Source organism: Dermochelys coriacea, chromosome 2 (assembly GCF_009764565.3).
Source record: "Dermochelys coriacea isolate rDerCor1 chromosome 2, rDerCor1.pri.v4, whole genome shotgun sequence".
In the NCBI taxonomy this organism is placed as follows: domain Eukaryota; kingdom Metazoa; phylum Chordata; order Testudines; family Dermochelyidae; genus Dermochelys; species Dermochelys coriacea.
The window spans coordinates 25,221,467-25,241,615 of NC_050069.1; the positions used below are offsets into that span (position 1 = coordinate 25,221,467).

Consider the following 20,149-nt stretch of genomic DNA (forward strand, 5'->3'; position numbering starts at 1 on the left):
AAGATGCTGTGGGAGGGGGCAAAGGAGCAGGAGGCTGTTGGATCTCCCGCTAGATACAAGGCAGTATCAGGTAAGGGGGTGAGCTGGAGCCTGTGTAGTCACAGATAACTAGTCAAGCTTTTATGTTAAAGGAACTCTAACTCCAAACTTTTGTGATTCATTCAATTCCAGTTTCTGTGTAGTTCTGCTCTTCTCCACTTATTTTAAACACTGTCATTCAATTTTTACAATTTTACTAATTGTAGGAGTGGAAATTTTGTTTGCATATTTCATTTAGATCCAGTCCTTTGGTACTCTACAAGCAGAATTCCTACAAAACTATTAAGCAGAGTGGATATGTAATGATGTACTAACTTACCAACAAGAGATTCTATAACTATCCTGTATGCAGCAGCATGTCTGTGAAGCTGCCACTGGGCACAAATACTAGTCATGCGCACTTGATATGCATCCAGATTTGTCACGCCCAAGTACACTGCAATTGAATATAAAAACAAATAGTCACTGCTATAATAAAAATGCCGGAACACAAGAAAATGCTGCTATATAATTATCCAAAAATCGGAAAAAAAGTGAACACTTTTATTAATGAATTTTAAAGAAATAATTGTAATGCAAAAGCCTGCACAAAAAATAATCCCCAAAATAATATCTAATAAAGGACAGGAAGCAGAAAGACGGCATCTACATCCTGAGTCCACGGATCTGGAATTTGAGAAGGGCCAATAAACAGTGTTAATAATTCATTTAAAAGCAAAAATGTTATTGATGTAACAATACTGTTGTCAAAGCTGAATTTAAGGTTAAGGTTTCCATGATGTAAAGCCTAACTCAAATGATTTCGAAGGATTGCCTGATCAGAAAAAAGAACAGACTTTCATTAAGCAAATGTATAGTTACTAATGTTGAATGATAATAAATAATATCTGCTTTATGACCGGTCCTGTGTTAATTCCAGCAGAAAACATTTTAAAGCTCTATTCTGTCTGATGAAAAAAGGCTTTTCCTTTCAGCAAACAACTAGCTCAAAATACATAGAAGAGGAAAAGAATTCTGTGAGAATTCATTCAGGGAGTTGTGTGAAGCTAAAGTTACAAAGGGAAAATGGTCCGTAGAGATCTGAACAGCATGAAATCATTCTTACATGTTTTGGCTGTGCCTGCTAGGGCATCACTGAAGCCTGTTGAGTATGAAGCAAATACTTTAACGCTATACTCAGTTCCACTGAACAGATTAAGAATGAGAATGGTGTTAATATCATCTCCCACGAAGGTCTCTAGTGCTGGTCCAGGGACTGAAAAAGAATAGAATACTTCGTAAATAAAGGAATTATCAGGCAGTAAAAAAAATCATAATCTGCAGTCAAAAATAGGTTTATTCCTAAACACATTGCTTTATTATTACTTGCTTAGCCCCAGTGGTGCACTCAGTACTGTACACAGAACTGAAGACACTTCATAACCAGAACAACTCACGGTCTAAGACAGACATGTGGAAACCAGCACACATTGAGGAATCCAGCAGTGACATTCATCTAGGGCTCGACACTGGCAGTTGCTAAGCCCCTTCTGTGCTGCTCCAGTGGAACAAAGTGGACTCAGCACTGTTCTAAATAGGCAGCTGAAGATTCCCTTGGCTTGGAGGCATAGCAGGATCTGGGGATCCCCACCCACAAAACAAGTCCCTACAGGGCTATTGCAAACCTGCATCATTTAAAGCAGCTCTGAGTCTGGGAACAGGAACAGTGTAGAACTGGGACCAGGACAAAGAGCTGCTAACGCTGCCATGTCTATCTTAACTGTAATCACTGCTTACAGCTTAGGATATAGCTTAGAATTCAGCCCTTGGAGTGTTTTTCTTTTTAAATTTTTATTTCTTCCCCATTATAACAGTAAACTCAGTTCTTATGGTCATCATGAAAGAAATGTTTTTCAGAGGGATTTGAATGAGCAGGTGTGCCTTGACTAACTGTGAATGAAGTCTACAGTTAGGTATCCTACATATCTACAGTTTGATATTAATGCATCTAAATTGATGCATCTAAAGTTACAGGGCACTTTGAAAAATTGGGTCTAAATCTCTGTGAACTACTTTGAAAATGTATTTCTATAGACTCTCAGGTTTTTAGCTGCAATCAGTTATAGTTTTTTGTTTTAAGTGGGACTTTTAGCAATAGATGTGAAAACTGAAAAAGCAAAAACAGAAACCAAAGCAACCAATGTTGAAAACTCACTATTGATAGGTTTGTAGACAATCCTGTAACCCATTGTTGGTGACGGAGGGGCATCCCAGCTAATACGTAATCGGTTGTACCACTCATCTGAGACCCTTAAATTTCTGGGGGCAGAAAGAGGCACTAAAAGAAAAACAAATTGTGAGCTTCCATATCTGCATCTCTTACAAGCACTTGTATAAAAGATAGACATGCATATAAATAATAACCCAGATTACACATAACTCTAGATAAGGAGACCAGTTCTGCCCCCAAGTACACAGGCACAACTTCCAAAAGTCCAGAGGAGCCACAGCCATGTGTCTGAGAGAGGATCTGGGCCTGTTGAGTCAAATTCATCCCCAGCATTATGCCAGTGAATTAAAAAATACAGAATTTATTAAAAGAGTTATAGCAAGGATTAATTTGGACTGTTGTGTTTATCGAATAAGTATTGTAATTTCAAATTAATACACAGCCTTAATGTAAAACCCCCCAAGAATAGGGGAGTAAAAGGGAATTCCTGATGATTATCTTTCATATATATATATATTTCCTTTCAACTCAAAGTATCCCAAGGTGCATCATAAATTTGGGCCTTGATTCTGCAAATGCTTATGCACTTGCTAAACTGAAGTCAACGGGACTATTCATGTAATTAAAGTTAAGTATGCATGTAAGTGTTTGCAGGATCAGGGACTGAAAGTGATACACAAATTATGCAAAAAGAAAAGGAGTACTTGTGGCACCTTAGAGACTAACAAATTTATTTGAGCATAAGCTTTTGTGAGCTACAGCTCACTTCATCGGATGCATTCAGTGGAAAATACAGTGGGGAGATTTATATACACTGTATTTTCCACTGAATGCATCCGATGAAGTGAGCTATAGCTCACGAAAGCTTATGCTCAAATAAATTTGTTAGTCTCTAAGGTGCCACAAGTACTCCTTTTCTTTTTGCAAATACAGACTAACACGGCTGCTACTCTGAAACACAAAGATACACAGAGATAATTTCATCCACCATTGAAAAACAGCCACTTATCAGGTGGAACATGCCAGCTGTTTAGCAGTGCGCAGTAGGTCTATTTTTTTCCATTTTATCCACAGGTTGAATTGGGTTAGATAGAATGTAGTGACCTGTGTTGGTATGTTGGCTAAAACTAATATAATAATTCTGCTGAAAAGTTCAACAGGGTCTTTAACAACTGCAAATGGTCAGGAACTTTTTAAAAAATATCTCATCCAAAAGAAATCTCTCCAACAGCATTTTGGCTGGGGTATTGATTTGGCACTAACTAAAAATAGTTGAATGCTACTTGTGGCATAATCATCATCACTTTCTAAAGAACTTGGATTCCTTGGTGGACTCCCAAACCCTAAGAACATAAGAATGGCCATACCGGTTCAGACCAAAGGTCCATATAGACCAGCATCCTGTCTTCTGCCAGTGGCCAATGCCAGGTGCCCCAGAGAGAATGAACAGAACAGGTAGTCATCAAGTGATCCATGTCCTGTCACTCATTCCCAGCTTCTGGCAAACGGAGGCTAGGCACACCCCAGGCTAATAGCCATTGATGGACCTATCCTCCATGAATTTATCTAGAATTTAATTAAAAACTGACCAGCCTTGCTCCCACTGAGTTTCTGATATCTGACAGTGTCACAGCAGAAGACATAGTCAAACTTGATTAAAAACAGTCACATGTTTATCAGTCAGTGCTGTGGGATTTGTATAAAAGTCCTGGTTCATACATTTCTCCATTTTTAAATTGAACCTACGTTTTAACCTGAACTCAAACGTTTGCATAGTATGAGAAAAAAAACAAAAGAAAACATGTCTTACTCAGACCTTTCTGACTGTCTAGAAACAAAATGTTTGTACTTACAGGTTTTTCCAGGAGCTGAGACACTGACTCCTTCCCCATCAGAATAGATGGGAGTGACAGTAACTTTGTATATGGTATCTGAGAGCAGCGGCTGAAGAAGAAGATTGTTTTGTCTTCCAGGTACCATTACCTGGATGGTCAGAACATCAGAAACAGACAAGGTTAATTATTAGCTTCTTAAATCCTTTTATAAACACATATGATCTCAGCATTCATATATCTTTCCCACTTCTGTACAGCAATTTATTCCTAATGAACTGATTTACATTTTAAATATGTTTGTGATGCTCTATTTTGACAACATTCGCCCTCCCTAAATAATCAGCAGACTTGTTCGCTATACATATCTAAGATAGTAATGTACTAAGAGAACCTGCCTATGATAGACAGCTATATCTGCATGTATGAACTATCACTCTGTACTAAATCTCTGACCAATGCAACTTTCAAATATTCCTTAGATCAGTTATATTATCTGCATGATTACTATTCAAAGAGTGGTTTCACTATAGAGGGTGGGGGAATCTGTATATTTTGCTTACTTTTGGTCCGAAAGGGATTGCCCAACACTGTACCTGTTAACTAAGGCCCATCTAGGAGTAATTCAGGGATTATTCCTTATTCTGTGAAGCACTTAAGCACATGTTTTAGTTTAACTTCAGTGGGACTAAAGCACTTGCTTAAGTGCTTTGCTGAACTGGAACCAAGATGCCAGGTCCTGCAGCTTTACCATTGATGTTTATGGGCATGTGATCCAGCTCAAAAGTCATAAATCTTTTTAATAGCTAGAGTTTTAATAACTTTACTAAAATTTTATTTTAATTTTTTTAAATAATAACCAATTATTGACTATTAAAAACATAGACACATCTATGTTATCTAATTTCCTTGGTTCAAACTTTCACGGACCTGAAAAAAGTTAATCTGGGATTTGAATTTAAGAAACCTCTGGCTAGATTAGATGAAACAGAAGACTATTGCCTATTACGCTGTATATTTTTGTTATTGCCTTGTACTGTAGCATCACATATGTTATGGATATCTATAAAGCTTTTTGTACTGCCCCAAAAAGAAACCACTATATTAAAAAGGTTCAGTTTAAGATTACTGTTTTGACATCAAAGAGATAGCTAAAAAGTAATTTTCTACCAAAGCCTCATAAAAGATGGATGAAACTGAAAAGAAACAATAACATGATTCATATCTCAGTAGAAAATATATTCAAGTAATTCCTTTCTTTGCCGTTCTAATTGATATAGTCGTCAAAGAAAAATAAAACAGAAAAAATGAAAAAAAAACAGACTGCAGGGAATATGAAAGAATATCCAGTATGTCCAATAACATTTCCTGTTAACATAAATAGGAGTGAGCTGCATGAATGAGAACTCCATCAGATTACAGAACGTGAATGAAGGAAGCTCATACATGAAAGAACGCTTTTATATTCTGAAGTAATAATTTGGAGACATAAGCCCGAATGATACTTTTTGTTCTATTTTATGTATATTGTTAGGCCAAAATTTTAATCCTTGACTTCAATAGGAAACTCAGGTATACATTATGGAGAAACCCAAGTGTTCAAAAATCATTAGTCAGGCCCCCAAGTATGACAAAAGTGGCTCAAAAAAATCATGAGATTTAAAAAATAATAAATTTGGGGTTCTTTTTGTATTCTAGTCTTTAAACCTTTAGTGTTCTCTCTTTCAAGCTTTTCCCCACAACCACGAGGGTTAGAAACTTACATTTTATTAAAAAAATTAAAGATGAAAATCTCTTGTAATTCATCTGACTCCAGGAAATGAGGCTTTAAGAAAAATATCAGATATTGCATGACTTAGAGTGTATAACAGTAGATGTAAAGCACAGCTTAAAATGAGGACATTCTTACTGAGATGTCCAATAGAGATTCACATGTATGTCTTAAGCACCCAAATTTGAAAAAGTGTTATTCTTACTATGATCCCAATCCATGAGTAGTGTGACACACTTGGAGCTCCTGCAATAGTTTAGGAATACTGTAGATCAACCTTATTATTGAAATATTTACTATATGAATATATTGATTTAGTTTAATAGGGGACTGTTGGAGGAAAACAAAGCCAGAAAAGAAAGAATGGTTCAAGTTTAGCCACTTTTCTGCAAATGTTTGAGGGTTGGTAAGTGACAATGCCAGGGCAGGCAAAGGCCCAGAAACACAGGAGATCAAAAGAACTCTGGCCGGTTTAAAAAAGGGACTCTCTCTCAAGAGAGAGAGGTAGTTGTTCTGGGAACCAGACAGAGACACAGACGCCCACTGTGGATACCTGAAGAAGTTAAGTCTGTAGGTTACCATAAGGGGATGGGCAGACCTTAGGTATGATAGACAGTCTACATGCATGTCTGTTGTTTAAAAATCCTCTCTTTCTAGATAAGCTTTGACTCTCCTGCAAACTAAACAATACTTTGCATTTCAGAAGACTGTTTTGGCACTATACTAGTCACAGGTGTCACATACTCAGCTGCCTCTGGGCTTGGATCCCTAGCAACCCAATAAGCTCTGCTGGGCCCAATAAACCCTCACTAAGTGCTGTGCTCCCAGATTGCTCAGAAGGGTCAACAGATCACCATTTACATCCTGTAGCAACAAGAGCACTGTCAGTGGCGTTGGAACACTTTTAATAGTGGAGGTGCTGAAAGCCAGGGGTCGGGAACAGGACTGCTTATCCTGTGGGGGGACACCCAGACAGGGGTAAGGAGGCCAAGGCTGGGGCCAGCAGCCCTGGGCGGGGGGCCAGGAGCCTGCATGCAGGGCAGGGAGGAGAGCCCTGGGAGCAGGGCCAGCAGCTGGGACCCTTCGTGCGGGTCCAGGAGCAGAGTCCCATGTAAAACCTGGGGGTGCTGTAGCACCCCCCACACCCATACAGCTGCACCACACCCACAGCTGCACCAGACCTGCTTCCTGACCAGCCCTTGCTCCAGTCCTAGACCCTGCCTACCTTTGAACTCCTGATTCCTTACTCCCGGCTCTGACCACTGGCTTTTCTCTTGACCATGACCTCGGCTTTGCCCTTTGGTTCACTTCTGGCTCCTGGCTTTGACCATTGGCTTGCCTCCTGACCATGCCCGTAATTCTCCCCTTTGATTCTCCTCTGACCACTAGGCCAAACTCCTGCTCCAACCACTGGGTTACGCTGCCTATATGTGAGTGTGTGACAACAGGATCCCAAAGGGAAGAACCACAGGTACTTGAACTCAATCAGGACGGCTAGGTAAACAGTTACTACAGGGTCCCAGCCTAGGAGTGGGGGAATTGCAAAATTGCAGAAGAGGTGAAGGCACAAGGCCTGAGACATGAGGGGTTGCACTGAGAGAGACAAGAAAGGAGACAGAGGTGCAGCCGTGAAAAGTACTTTCTTAAATACTTGTGTTACAAAGGTTGAGCACAATGAAGAACAGCAGTTAAGCAACAATTAACCTAGAAGTTTAACCCAAAGTCCAAAATCTTTAGTCAGTTAGGCTCTAATCCTATATTTGACAATGCACAGGTAGAGTGCTGCACCTGCATGGAGCAACTTGAACAGGGTTCTGCACAGACAGCAGTCTGCCTGCACTGCATCGATTGCAGGATTAGAGACTTGGAGTCCAATTCTGCAGCTATTCCATACACAGATTGTCCATTGACTTCGATTTAGGGTAGGTGCAGGATCGGGCCCTTTGTTAATACTAATAGGATCTCTGAACATTTGTTTAAGTCATACCAAAAAAAAAAAATCATGCAGACCAGTCTTACCACTTCCTCAGCACGATCACCTTTACTAGTGAGGTAGGTTACTTTGAACTGGTGAATGTTGAAGTCTGAAACATCCCATGTCACTCTCAAGCTTGATGTGGTTTCATCATCTATAACAAGGTTTCGGATTCCTGCTCGAAAAACTCAAAACAAAAACAAAAGTAACTCAAAAGAATATGTCATAGATCCGATTTAAAACATGTCTTTGGAAGTGTGTCACTCAACAATATTTCGTATTAATTATCTCCAAGCAACAACAGCTGCACCCCATTTCTATGGAAGTAATTATGGGGGTTTCAATAGGAACAGAAATGAGCCCAAAAATGCTACCAGAAATTAATGGATACTGATCTTAAGGAGCAATAAATATTATATAAATGTCCCCCATTGTTTTACTTATTTATATGACACCTATCCTTGGCTCTCTAGGGGTTTTTAACCTGTACAAAAGCTCAGTTTGCTATAGAAATCACTATTATAAACAGGCAACCTATATTTAGAAGCAAATTGTCTGATTCAAGAAAGCAATGAGATCTTTTTAATTCCGTTTTTTGTATAGGGGCTAAAACACTTTAGAGTACATTTTATTGACATTCATTTCTTTTACCTGCTGTTGTCGGTCTGGAGGTTGCAGTACTACTAGTAGCAATGCTGGTAGATACTGTAGTGGTCCTTGCAACTGAAAAATAATACTCTATTCAGTAACATTTCAGAAAGATCTGGAAGCCATTTGTGTACTCTTTTAATGCCATCTATGGAAATAATTTTCTTCTATTTAGAACTATGGCCCTGAGCCAACTTACCCTCATGCACCCACTTCATTTTAAGTAAATGAGTCTATTTAGCACCTTTCAAGAGCACAACATTCAATGTATAAGATGATATTCTGAAGGGAATGAAACAGTGGAAGGCATTATGTACATCCCTAGTTAAATTAGAAGCAAAAAAGATTCATGTGTATCTGTGGGAAGAGGTGGGAAAGAGGCGGGAGGGGAGTGGGAAAAGGCGTGGTGCGGTGGGAAGAGGCAGGGTGGGGATGGGGACTTCAGAGATGGGTGTGGGGACAGGGTCTTGGGGGAAAGGGGCAGGACGTTGGGTGGAACAGAGGGTTGAACATCCCCTGGGGCCGGAGGAAGCCGGCGCCTATGCCCATGACTTCTCTTTAAACAACAGAAAGACATCCAGAAAGACAATGATTTAGAGACTTTTCCCCTTGCTAAATTGTTCCAATGGTTAATTACCCTCACTGTTAAAAATCAGCACCTTATTTCTAATCTGAATTTGTCTAGCTTCAGCTTCCAACCACCACTAGAATCATCCTTCAAGTGTTAGGAGGGTAGGCCAGGTTTCATGCCCATTCTTATATTTAATGTGTCTGCTGAGACAACTAACAAGGTTGCTAGCAAGGCCAACAAATTACATTGTTGCTATACACAGTCATAGCCATGTCAGTCCCAGGACATTAGAGAAACAGACAAGCTTTCAAGCCACACAAAGCTAAACATAACAACAGCAGCAGTACTGATGCAAGGGCTACTTGCATGGGTATAGGTTTCTTGCCTAAATAAGGGTTACAGGATCAAGCCAAAGTTTACTAAATATATATGTATGCCTTGATTTGAATCAAATAAATGTTCATGTTTACAACTGAAAATACAGTTTCAACTTAACCAAGTCACTGCCCAAAAAAGAAAATAAAATGTGTGTGAACTTCTAAAGAATGTTGTCTGATGATTTTTTATATTTTCTTACTTAATAGACAAAAGGGATACACACCAATTCACGCCTTACTGTGTGTAGTGCAACACTATCCTAAGCTAGTTTTCAATAGTAATTCATAGTGCTATCACCTTTATACAGTTGGTCAAAAAATTAAATAATCTTGCCCGCTAATAAATCCATTTTATAGTCAAGAAAAGAAATTGTTGCGCAAACTCCTTTACTCTTCTTTCCTAAGGGCTTGATTGAGCACAAAAGAACCACATCCCCCCATTAAAACTACAGAAGACTGATTTGTTAGAAACAAAGCACAGAGGCCCATGAATATTTATTTTTCATGTCCAGAGATGTCTGCTGCAAAGAAAAGGGACTTTGTTAAGATGAGCATCATAATTTAGAGATTCTGCAGGGCTAAAAATAGCTTGTAGATTGCCTCAGAATTCGAGTTTTAAACTTTCAGAATAAACCCATTTTAGAGATGGGTAAGAAAGGGAAGCACTGACTAGACACAAAGACGGGTGGGTAAAAGAAAGACAGACTGAAGGAAAGAAATATGGAAAAGATGGATGGAGACAGACAGGTAAGAAAAGAAAGAAATGGATGGAGACATGGACAGACAGATGGAGGCTGTCAGGGCAACTTTCACATTTCAGAAAGGAAGTGTAGTAGAGATTTTTTCAGATACAGACATCTACACCTAAATACAGATTTAGTGTAGGTGCTGGTTTGATTCAGTAATTCATCTCAGTTCAGCAAAGCACTTTAAGCACATGCTTAAAGTTAAGCATGTCCTTCTTTGCTGCATAGGGATGTATTTAATCATGTGCTTAAATGCCTACATGAAGTAGAGACTTTAAACACCCAAGCTGGAAACGCTGGCCACAATGTCCACTATAAGCCATCTATGTTTTCTTCTGACTTCAGTGACAGTTGCACAGGCACTGATGTAAACATACAGGGCCAGATCCTCAGCTGGTGTAAAATCAGTGCAACTCCACTGATTTCAATTAAATGACAAATGTGTGGATGAGAAAGATACACAGTAAATGTCAAATATTTTTGAAAAGTGTTTACATTAAAATATTTTCATTCCAAAACTAAATCTAATATAGCTTTTAATTAAATATCCTTCCCCCAGACTAAATATTGACACCTAGGACCAAAGAATGTTAAATAATCTGTGAGCCAAAGATGTGTAACCAGAGACAGTCTATTGCTATTTAAGCTGGGAGGGCAGCCAAACCTTTCCAGGCTGGATGCCTTCTACCACACAATATTAAATAAAAAGCACAAAATATGTCTCCAAAGCCTTGATGATAAATCAGTATTAGAAGCAAGGGACAGGCTATATTTTAAACATAAGCTTCATACATTATACTTCAAAGTATATAAAGCTCTTTAAAACAATACAACCATTAGTTTTTGTCTTACGTGTAGTTCCAAGAACAGCAACAACATCACTTTCACTTTCATCACTGTAAACTGCCAGCAAAGAAACTTCATACTCCGTATCGGATAACAAACCCTCAACAACATGCGTGTCCTTGTCTCCATTTAAGACAACCTAAAAAACAGAGCAGTATCTAGAGAGACCATTTCCCACTTTTTACTGTTGTATTTGATTAACTTTATAAAAACTTTATTGAATTATAGGAAAGATAGATTTCAGCACCTAAAATATACAGTCAGATATACCAGACTACTCACTAATAATTTGTTCAGTTCATAGATCTGATTAGATTAGAGTTAATCTATTGCCAGTTTTATTGCTCTGCCATGTAACCTTATACTATGTCCCCACACAAATAATGTTAGCTTACAGTTAAGGCTAATCAAGTTTGTTTAATTTGAAAGCAATCACTAAAACTCAAGAAACTGATCCCCAGAGACCTAACTCAAACATCATGATACCAAAACACATTAGTCAACTCAGCAGCCTTGGACCCTTTTGACTCCAAAGTACAAGTACCTACGAAACACACATCCATTTCCTCAATGTTTCACTTAATCACAAAACTTTAGCTCTAACCTCTGCACAATTAAGGTAATTTACCAATACATATACTTGTAGTTGAAAAACCAAGAATGTGTTATTATAATCTAAGAAATTATAAGATTCTGTATTTGAGTGTGAATTTGGGGAATTGAGTGTTTTGTAGGAGGGAACTGAAAGATAGTTTTTGTTGCTGAGCTGAAGACTATGGGCACGTGTGTGGATATGACGATATGTGGATATGTGTGGTTGGGAAAGCATGGATTGTCTTAAGTGGTGATCTCCTTTATTTTTAGTGACTGCATTGGCAGGAAATGCATTTGAGCAACATTAACTGTATGATAAAGATTTTGTGTGGGGACTTCCCTGTTTCTTCATGTTTAAAAATGTAATTGGGCAGTTCAGTGGCTGACAGTGGATACAGGGGGACTCAGAGATGGAAAGGGCTGTGCAAGACTGACCCCAGGATGAAGGGAAGTGAGGAGTGGTTCTGGTGAATTAAGTTGGCAGGTGGATTTGGGATAGTGCGTTTAGGCCACACTGCAAATATTGATATGACTCCCTGAGGCAACACTGGCAGGCTTTTAGGGATGGACACTCATCTTATCATCATCTGAAGGGAAACAAAAACACCCCAGTAATGAGAACCAAGCAAAGTGGGAAGCTATTTGTTCAGTATACAGTGGTTTTGAAGCACTCAATCAGTATAAGTAGTACAATATCTTTATTCTGTGCATAAAGACATGCTGCAGTGTGAATGTTTCTTAATAAACAAAGAGGCGCAAATCCAGGAAAAATTTCCTATGGTGGCTTATGGCCCACGAAAGCATTAAAGACTCCTGGGCTCTGCATATATAGAGACTGTTCCCAATTCAGCAAGGAGCAGGTCTGGTCTTTTGAAGGTACAGAACTTTGAACTGGCACCCTGCACAAAACACTTTTTGGCATCGATATTTTTAGGCAAAATTCAGATGCAAGTCTGAGTGAGTCTACATGGAATCTAAGCTGATATAACTAACACCTTCTTCCAGCTCTCCCCACCCACCCATAATGCATGTCAAACCATCTTAGACACCCAAGACTCACTTGGACTTGCTAACTTACGTATGACTCACATACTTACCAATGTGTAATTTACACCACCTGCACACCCACACCCACACCCGCACTTACTCTGGACCATTGAGCCTAAAAGAACCTCAGGCAGTCTATGCTGGTGCAACTAACAAGCCAAAGGACCACAAGAGAGGAGTGTAACAAGCAAAGCAACCAACTTGAGGGTATAATAATGTGCATCCCCTATGCTAACATACACAAAGAGCTATCCTTGATCATGCACATTTTAAAATCTTATTCTATCTCTTTGGGTAAGTTACACCAGCCTAGACTCTGCTACACATTGGCAGAGTTGGTGTAAGTAGGCCTCACTTACAAAACCTTTCGCATCACTCTCTGAATTTGGCTCCATAACTCTACCCAGTTAAATGGCAACCGCTCTCGGGATGGTATTACCGCATGGCTGATAAGGCAGCTGGGAAAGAAGTTTAAAGAGACAGCAGCCTGGAGGTATTGTGCTATCCTTAGCCTGACCAGATTACAAAGGTCAACTGAGGAGAACAAGGAAGGAGCCAGGGTATTTTTTATATTTTAAAATGTAAAAATATCAGCACTCTGCAGCATTTTCCAATGAGTGAACCATTCTCCCTGATAAGAGAGGGACCCCATATCAGCAGATATTTCATGATAATTTTATAGACTAACACAAAGTGATTTAAAAAAATAACAAAAGGACAATAATAAGCTCCAATCCAAAATACACACCAGTCAAAGAGACCAATTGGCAACCACATTTTCAGGGTAGGTACTTGAAATAAACGTAGTAAAAAGTGAGTCCAGGAAAAGGGGAACCCTAACCCATTTCATGAGCAGGGGAACTCCAGTGCGTGACGGGCCTATCAACTAGCTCACTTACAAATTCCTACTTTTGCTTGCTTACCCTTGAAATTCATCTCATCATGCATCTCTGTCCAGGTGTGGGAAGACAGAAATAGGGCAAGGCTATTTTCCAGAAAAGCTCCAGCTTCACTGTACTAGTAGGATTGAGTCCTACTCACACGGCTTCTTCTCTGCTACAGATGAGGAAGAAATGCTGCCAAAAACCCAGATCTGGCAGTGCTTCCTCTACCCCCACAGATGGCATAGTGCAAAGGGAGATGCTCTCCCCTTCCACAATGGAGTCACTAGCAGAAAGAGGAGAGGAACCGAGGTGGGGTGGGACAGTAGAGGATCATATCACTGAGTAGAAAAATGTGGGCACAGAGGATTAAAGAGAAAAGAGTAAGTGGTGAGAGACTGGGCAAACAGTGAATAGAGAAAAAGGGATGGAGAGAGAATAGGACAGAGAGAGATGAAAGGTAGACAAGCAAAGGTTAAAAATATGAGCAAAAAGGATAAATAAAGAAAAAAATCTTGAACTAAAGAACAAAACAAAACCTTTTAAAAGGATGAAACAATCATTTAAAAATGTTGCCTGAGGACAAGCACAGCTATAGAGAAAGAGATGCATGATGATGATCTAGAGTGAAAAGTAGAGCTCAGAAAGAGAAAGGGGAAAGAGGAGAAACACAAACACAGGATACCACTGTAATTTATTGTGTGTAAACTTTGTCAAATGTTTTGAATCTATGGTTTTATAGAAAGTTTTACTGTTTCCAATTGATTAAACAAATCTAGAACATATGCTCATCCCTTTGCTGGGCACGTCACCCACCCTCCCCTGGAGTGATCATCTTGTTTACCTTCATCTTTTTCACTGGGAAGCGGAAGAATTTGAGCATTCCAAGAATTGGGAGTAAGAGAGAATGGAAGGCAGGTTCTATGGTAATTGGCGCATTAGAGATTAGATAGCTAATTTCCATGAGTTCTCTTCCCTCAGGGTTTATCTACAAAGAGACGCTGAAACATTGGTTCAATTTAATTTTGGAGGGCTTCGTGGTAAACCAGGCTGTCCTCTGAATAAGTCAAACTGCGATGCATCAGATTACTGGGATTTTGCTTTGCTTAGCTGGCACTATATTTTCTACAGCACTGGGCCTCTCAAAGTGGAATGTATTTCCTCTTCCATTTGTGAAGCGTCCATACCAGGGCCTACGAAAGTCAAGAAAACTCACCTCTTCAGATGCACCCCCATTCAGGGGGGTCCATGCCAATCTGTAGCGAGCAATATCAGAGGAGATGTGCTTCCAGTTGACTCTAAAACTATCTGTTGATACTTCATCTATTTCCACATACTGTGGGGCTGGAACTTTTTCTGCAGAACAATGTTATGCAAAAGAAGAAGAAGAAGTTAAAATTTGTAAAAATCTTAAAACTACACAAAATGGTGATGTTCAACAAGCCCTTTGTGGGCTGTAATACTTTGGTCTCATTTCAGTTGTTGGGTTTGTTGTGCAGGTGCTGGTGGTGGTCTGTGATATATAGGAGGTCAGACTAGATGATCTGCTGGGTACTTCTGGCCTTAAACTCTAACTTTCTGTGACTTTTTTAGCTATAGCTACCTACACAAAATAGAACATAAGGGATAGCTATCAAAGGTACCTCTGGTTATACTCACACTTGGTGATTCTCAAGGAGGCTCGGTATTTTCACCCTGATATACTTACTTAGCCATCGAGTGAGCAACATTATCACCCTCTTATTAATTATATTACGATAGTGCCTCGAAGCCTCAACCAAGATCAAGATGCCACTGTGCTAGGTATTATACAAACACAACACAGTTCTTTCACCTAAATGGCTCACAGTCTAAATAGGCAGGGAGGCAAAGGATAGGAAAAAGGAAATTTTATTGGTATTATTGTTTTATGAAAACATTACTTTGCTCAGAAAAACTGTACTTAAGTGACATCTACACAGCAAAAATAAATAAATAAATAAATGAAAATCCCCACAGCAATGAGTCTCAGAGCTTGGGTTGCCAGATATAGGCTGGTGCTGAAGGGCTAAAATTAACCATGTCGATGTTCAGGCTCAGGCAGGAACCTGAGCTCTGAAATCCAGCAATGGGTGAGGGTCTCAGAGCCTGGGCCCCAGTCCAAGCCGGAATATCTACACTGCTATTTTTCACCCCACAGTGTGAGTCCCCGCAGCAGAGTCTGTTGACTCAGGCTCTCTGCTGTCTTTTTTTTTTTTTTTTTTTTTTTTTGCTGTGTAGACATCTCTTAGTTAACAGTGCCAGCAACATTGGATTTTCTAGCTCTGTAACTTGATTCCTGATAGTAGTGTTTAGGGGCCACATTTCTGCATCACAGCATGTGGAGAGAGCAGACAAATCTATGGAAGAGTAAAATCCTTCTACATCTTAAGTCATAAATGCAAATCCTGGATAGACGAATAAATGTCAGTCTGGTTCTAAACCTCCTTCTGAGATTTGAGGCTTGACTCGTAAAACAAATGAGAGCTTATTACATGAGGTATGTATGTTCTTTGTGAACATAAAATGTGGTTATATACTTTTGCAATTCATTACATCCATACTTCCTGTGGGCAAATGGAAACACCTTCATGTTATGAATGCCCAGGAATGGAGGGCATTCAGCACCCCTCCAAAGCTGCTCAGCACCTCGCTGGATCAGGCCCTTTATCTTATTTTTAACAAGGGTGTCGCTATTTGGTAGCATGGCCAGCAGGTGAAGCTTCCCCTGGGAGAGGCTAGCTCCCTATCCCGCCTCTTCTTCCCGCGGCCCTGCCCACACTCCACCCCCGCTCAGCACCAGGCCCCGCCCCATCCCCGCTCAGCCCTCCCACTGCCGTTCACTGCATCCCTTCTCTCCTCCCCGCTCCTCTGCCAGGCCCCCACTGCCCGCCGTGTCCCTCCTCTCCTCCACCCCGCTCCCCCGTGGGGGTGGGGGTGTGAGGAGGGATGTGGGGGGGGGCGGTCTCGCAGGAAAGAAGGGACACGGTGAGCGCCTCCGGAAAGGGGGGCAGTGGAGGAGAGGAGGGACTCACCAGGCAGCGGTGGGGACCTCAGGGAAGGGGCAGAGCAGGGATGAGAAGAGCTGGAGCGAAGGCAGGGCCACCACAGCCCAGGCATCCGGCGGCGGGGCAGCAGTGGCTGTGCCAGGGAAGGCTTAGCCTCCCCTGGCTATTATACTCACCGCCCACGATGGGTAACTTGTGTAGGCCAAGTTCATTACACACACCAGCAGTTCCTTGCATCCCTCCATTTCATCTCACAAGCTCACTGTGTGCCATCTTCCCATCCCCCTCAATTTCAGGGACTCCCTGCAATCTCCTCCAATCTTCCCTGTATCAGAGGTTCTGTGTGTCCCCTCATTCCTCCCACTTCCCCGCATACCTAGGCTCCCCATTTTACCCACCTGCCATGGCAAAGGCTGTGTGTGCACCCATTTCTCTTCATCTGTCCCTTTTCCCTATGCCAGGGTCTTCCATTCTTACACACACACACAGGGGTTGTGTGTGCATGCCAGGCACCATTTCCCCTGCCCCTCAGTTATTTTGTGCTTTGGAGAGGAGTAGTTCAGGGTGTCAGCATTTTAAATTCCATTGGGAGGAGAAGAGTGAGGGGTATCGTTATGCTAGACAGTAATGGGTGCCATCAACCAGTTATTTGATTTATAGACAATTGCAGAGGTGCTTGAATCTGTGACTGTGCTAAACAGATGACAGAGCTTGACTATGCCTCCTCTTTTCCCTCCTTTTCCTTTTCTAATTTTCCCAAAAATCAATAGAGTTCTGGCCACTGATGCCTAGAACATTCATTGAAATCTTGGAATTGACCTGATGTAGCATTCGAATGTTATCATGTTACACAAAGACATATGGAGAAATGCCATAAAAGTGAGTGTATGACCTGGCAACCTCTGCCAAAAAATTATTTTACTACTTTACTAGAAATAAAGGATACAAAATATCGCTGCTCCTGCAACCTTTACATCCTTGATCAGATGAGTATTTTAATGATGTCATGGATTACTCACATAAGCAAGGTTTGCAGCTTTGGTTCCACAGTCAGGACATAATAAAGTTGAAGGACTAAAAAGTTTCTCACAAGAGAAGAATGCAGATGCTCATTTCCAGGGAATGAGTGCAAACTTCCAACTACTTTACACTGCTAGATGAGAGATTGCAAAATGTGTACTACACTGCAGATTCTGCAAAGAAATTTACATGGTCTAAAAGAGCAAAAAAAAGTTTAGTTCAGTAATTTTAGATTTTCTAAGCCTTCCAGTCCTTAACTTTTTACTTTTTATAAACACCGAGTAATCTGACAGTGGAGATGCTATTTGCTACATTTTAGTGGTATAATGCTCCCAAAATGAATAAAAAAGCAAAAACACCCCGATATTTTGTAATCACAATTGGAGACTGTCACAGTTACTGGTCTTGCTTTCCAAAAAAGTAAGTGAATATCAAAGGTGTTCTTGGAAAGCCTTCAAATATGCAGTTAGGCTTACTTGTAGTAAAGCTGCCAGTCAGCGGCTCAGACTGTCCTTCATCATAGAGGGAAAAAATGGCAACAGTATATTCTGTAAGGGATGTCAGCCTTTTCAGGGTATATGTTGAAACGCGATCAGCTTCCACCTGCAGAATTAATAATTTGTAATAGATACTGTCATGTGCTAGGAATACAGGAAACCAACCCCTTTTACGTTATCAGTGCCTGCAACTCGGCTGGCTAGCAATGGATATGGACAGAGAATACCATGCAATTATGAAAAGAGCCACAAATTATATTATATGCAACATTTACATTATGAATTAAGGTAAAATCAAGGTCACCAAAACCTATTAAAATTAGATAGTCTAGATTGTAGCAAACTGGAGGAAGGGAGAATTAGAGAAGCCACAAGTATCAAGACATTTCTGACATATGAGTTTTTTATGTTTAATATTTGTCACAAAAAGATGTTCGCAGGGTTGTTTAGCCATGTTGGTTCCAGGGTATTAAAGTTAAAAGGTAGTTGAGATAACATCTTTTATGGTACCAATTTCTGTTGGTGAAAGCTTGTCTCTTTCACCAACAGATGTTGGTCCTATAAAAGATATTACCTCACAGACACACCCCTTCTCCCTCTAATAAAAAATGATGACAGTTTTCTTTGGTCTTCAGCCAGAGTACATTTAATGTGGCATTAAAAGAGACATAAACCTCAGAAAACTGCATAAACTAGCTGTATATCAGGGCATTCAATGTCATGTCAGATCAGGGCACAAAGAATAAGACACAAAACCAAAGCAAACTGGAAAAAATATGCCACCTATTTTATGAGCAAGAAAACTGCAGAATATATATCACTAACACATTACATGTTATGCTCTCACCATATAAAGTAGGCATATTACATTACTATGTATCTGAGATGTTCACATACCATGGTGATGGTGTAGACAGACATTAAAAACCTCAGAGATGCCCAGATTATAAATAAACTACAGAATGGGATTAAGTGAAGATTAATTTATTGACAAAAGTTAAAAGAAAAACTACTCATAGCTTTGCCACCCATGAGGTACATTGTCTTCCAAACTTGGGGGTAACCTGTCTCAGTTTAATATGGATATTTATCCCATTTGTAAGAAAGAACTGATAACTCTAAATAGTCATAGCCACAGGCTAATGTCAGAAGCTTTTATATCATATTTTATTTGTACAGGATATGGTCTGTTTATATGATTGGCTCCATTTACTGCAACTATTTATTTAAACGTTTTTCATATATTTCATCTGATTTTTGTAGTAAGATGTTTCATTACATTTAGAGAGGCTGCTAATGGTGCATATACTGGTGAAAGCTATAAGGAAAGTTCTTCTAGTTCTATTATAACTAAGGGAATGCCTACACTGCGATTAAAAACCTATGTCTGCCCCTGGGTCTGCTGATTCAGGCTCACCTTGCAGGGTCCTAAAGCCCGGGCTCCAGCCTGGGCCTGGAAGTCTACACTGCAGTTAAACAGCCCCGCAGCCCACACCCCATGAACCCGAGTCAGCTGGCATGGGCCAGCCTATGGGTATCTGACTGCAGTATAGACATACCCTGAGACTCCAAATCTGAAATAGGTTGTTAAAGCCAAGTGATATCCTGCCTAAAGAAAATACTCATACCTATTCTGAGCCAAATCCTACTTCTGTTGGAAGTCAGTTTTTCCTCTTATATGTAACTATAGCAATAAAATTAACAAAATGTAGTAAAATCCCAGGCAGCCAAGTTTTTGGGTAAATTTTTTTTAAAAATGAGCTTAAACTCAGAGCCCACAGAAGTCTGGGAGCTTCATTATCTGGGCTGATCCACAGTAGGTATTTTGGATACTGTCCACTTAGGTGCAGGGTTCTCAAACTGGGGGGTGGGACCCCTCGGGGGTTGTGAGGTTATTACATGGGGGTTCGCGAGCTGTCAGCCTCCACCCCAAACCCGTTTGCCTCCAGCATTTATAATAGCGTTAAATATAAAAAAGTGTTTTAAATTTATAAGGGGGGGGTCGCACTCAGAGGCTAGCTGTGTGAAAGGGGTCACCAGTACAAAAATTTGAGAACCACTGACTTAGGT

General features: G+C 40.2%; 1 protein-coding gene across 4 annotated transcripts in view; it reads right to left on the reverse strand.

Moving 5' to 3' along the window:
• Positions 1-20,149, reverse strand: part of COL14A1 (collagen type XIV alpha 1 chain) — a 181,332-nt gene that overhangs the window by 96,383 nt on the left and 64,800 nt on the right. For 3 of the 4 annotated variants that reach the window (XM_043507395.1, XM_038393129.2, XM_038393131.2), the window contains 9 exons: positions 18,059-18,185; positions 14,753-14,892; positions 11,021-11,153; positions 8,478-8,549; positions 7,871-8,013; positions 4,102-4,231; positions 2,234-2,356; positions 1,145-1,294; positions 359-475 (listed from right to left, as the gene is read on the reverse strand). In XM_043507395.1, the coding sequence (XP_043363330.1) occupies positions 359-475; positions 1,145-1,294; positions 2,234-2,356; positions 4,102-4,231; positions 7,871-8,013; positions 8,478-8,549; positions 11,021-11,153; positions 14,753-14,892; positions 18,059-18,185 (1,135 nt within the window). The remainder of the gene's footprint in view (positions 1-358; positions 476-1,144; positions 1,295-2,233; positions 2,357-4,101; positions 4,232-7,870; positions 8,014-8,477; positions 8,550-11,020; positions 11,154-14,752; positions 14,893-18,058; positions 18,186-20,149) is intronic. The other variant, XM_043507394.1, reaches the window with a different exon arrangement.